Below are 2,570 nucleotides of genomic sequence, written 5' to 3'. Positions count from 1 at the left end.
TTTTGAAACTTCTGTAAGTGTAATGTTTACTGTTAATTTTTTATTGTTTATTTCACTTTTGTATAATATCTACCTCACTTGCTTTGGCAATGTTAACACATGTTTCCCATGCCAATAAAGCCCCTTGAATTGAGAGAGAGATAGAGAGACAGAGACCGAGAGAGAGAGAGAAAGAGAGATAGAGAGAGAGACAGAGAGATAGAGAGAGACAGAGACCGAGAGAGAGAGAGAGAAAGAGAGAGATAGAGAGAGAGAGACAGAGAGACAGAGAGATAGAGAGAGAGAGAGAGAAAGAGAGAGAGAGAGACAGACAGACAGAGAGAGAGAGAGAGAGATAGAGACAGAGACCGAGAGTGTGTTTCTCTTACCTGAATCCATAGTACGTCCCAGGGTCGGCCAGCTCAGGGAAGCGGAGTCCCAGCTGTTTCTGGACAGTGTGTTTCTCGTACCACATCTTGCTGTCGATGCGGATGTCCCAGTGCTTATCCACTATGATGTAGTCACAGCTCTGATACAGAACCTTCAGACTGTCAACACTGGCGGGTTCCACACCTCTGGACGGTTCCACACCCCTGGTCGTTTCCACACCACTGGCCGGTTCCACACCGCTGTCTGGTTGCACACTGGTCGGTTCCCTCAGACTGTCCACACCGCCAGGTTCCATACTGCCAGGTTCCACACCGGCAGGTTCCATACTTCCCGGTTCCACACCTGCAGGATCCATACTGCTAGGTTCCATACTTCCCGGTTCCACACCTGCAGGTTCCATACTGCCAGGTTCCATACTTGCAGGTTCCATACTTCCCGGTTCCACACCTGCAGGTTCCATACCGGCAGGTTCCATACTTCCCGGTTCCACACCTGCAGGTTCCACACCGGCAGGTTCCATACTGCTAGGTTCCATACTTCCCGGTTCCACACCGGCAGGTTCCATACTCACCACTCAGCTCAGCCTGACCTGCTGAAACACGAGACAACACGAGGGACTGATGATGTGCTTCATTTGGACGTTTATTGCCAAAGAGAGATTTTAGTCGCGCAATTTTACATCTGAGATGTTTGGTGCAGTATTTATTATTTTATTTATTATTTTATTTATTATTTTATTTATTATTTGCATGAAAACGGGTCCTTTCTCGTTGAATGACAGACTTTATTGAAGAATCTCTACTGTTGACCAAACAATTCAAATACAATTCAATTCAATTCAATTCAATTCAATTCAATTCAATTCATTTCAATTCAAGGGGCTTTATTGGGAAACATGTGTTTACGTTGTCAAAGCGAGTGAAGTAGATAATAAACAAAAGTGAAATAAACAATAAAAATGAACAGTAAACATTACACTCACAGAAGTTCCAAAACAATAAAGACATTACAAATGTCATACTATGTCTATATACAGTGTTGAAAAGATGTACAAATAGTTAAAGTACAAAAGGGAAAATAAATAAACAAACGGCCTGATTGTTTAATTTAACGAGGCAAGTCAGTTAAGAACAACTTCTTATTTACAATGACGGCCTACTCCGGCTGACGCTGAGCCCTATAGGACTCCCAATCACGGCCAGATGTGATTCAGCCTGGATTCGAACCAGGGACTGTAGTGACCCCTCTAGCACTGAGATGCGGTGCCTTAGACACCCTCCGCCACTCGAGAGCCCTGATGATGACGTCATAAATACATTAAATAATCACCGACGACGGGGAGTAAGTACACTTCGGCTCGCCTCGAGAGAAAATGTCGTGTGCCCCAACAGCCGGAATAAAAAAAACCCTCACCGGAGTCCAAAAACAAACAAAACGTAACAAAACGTGGTAATAATATATGACGTTCCGATCTGTTAAGGCTGGGAAACACCAGGACGACTTAACTGCGCATCACATCAAAACGTGGTAATAATATATGACGTTCCGATCTGTTTAGGCTGGGAAACATCAGGACGACTTAACTGCGCATCACATCAAAACGTGGTAATAATATATGACGTTCCGATCTGTTTAGGCTGGGAAACATCAGGACGACTTAACTGCGCATCACATCAAAACGTGGTAATATTATATATGACGTTCCGATCTGTTTAGGCTGGGAAACATCAGGACGACTTAACTGCGCATCACATCAAAACGTGGTAATAATATATGACGTTCCGATCTGTTTAGGCTGGGAAACACCAGGACGACTTAACTGCGCATCACATCAAAACGTGGTAATAATATATGACGTTCCGATCTGTTTAGGCTGGGAAACATCAGGACGACTTAACTGCGCATCACATCAAAACGTGGTAATAATATATGACGTTCCGATCTGTTTAGGCTGGGAAACATCAGGACGACTTAACTGCGCATCACATCAAAACGTGGTAATAATATATGACGTTCCGATCTGTTTAGGCTGGGAAACACCAGGACGACTTAACTGCGCATCACATCAAAACGTGGTAATAATATATGACGTTCCGATCTGTTTAGGCTGGGAAACATCAGGACGACTTAACTGCGCATCACATCAAAACGTGGTAATAATATATGACGTTCCGATCTGTTAAGGCTGGGAAACATCAGGA

General features: G+C 43.8%; 1 protein-coding gene across 1 annotated transcript in view; it reads right to left on the bottom strand.

The window, feature by feature from the left end:
• Positions 1-961, bottom strand: part of LOC139422376 (RNA pseudouridylate synthase domain-containing protein 1-like) — a 16,972-nt gene extending 16,011 nt beyond the window's left edge. Inside the window, exon 1 of the mRNA XM_071173580.1 lies at positions 369-961. Coding sequence (XP_071029681.1) covers positions 369-934 — 566 coding nt within the window. The 5' untranslated portion in view covers positions 935-961. The remainder of the gene's footprint in view (positions 1-368) is intronic.
• Between the last annotated feature and the right edge of the window lie 1,609 nt (positions 962-2,570).

This window comes from Oncorhynchus clarkii, chromosome 12 (genome assembly GCF_045791955.1).
Source record: "Oncorhynchus clarkii lewisi isolate Uvic-CL-2024 chromosome 12, UVic_Ocla_1.0, whole genome shotgun sequence".
NCBI lineage: Eukaryota > Metazoa > Chordata > Actinopteri > Salmoniformes > Salmonidae > Oncorhynchus > Oncorhynchus clarkii.
The sequence above is the reverse complement of the archived record's forward strand: the minus strand, read 5'-3'. Positions and strand labels throughout refer to the sequence as shown.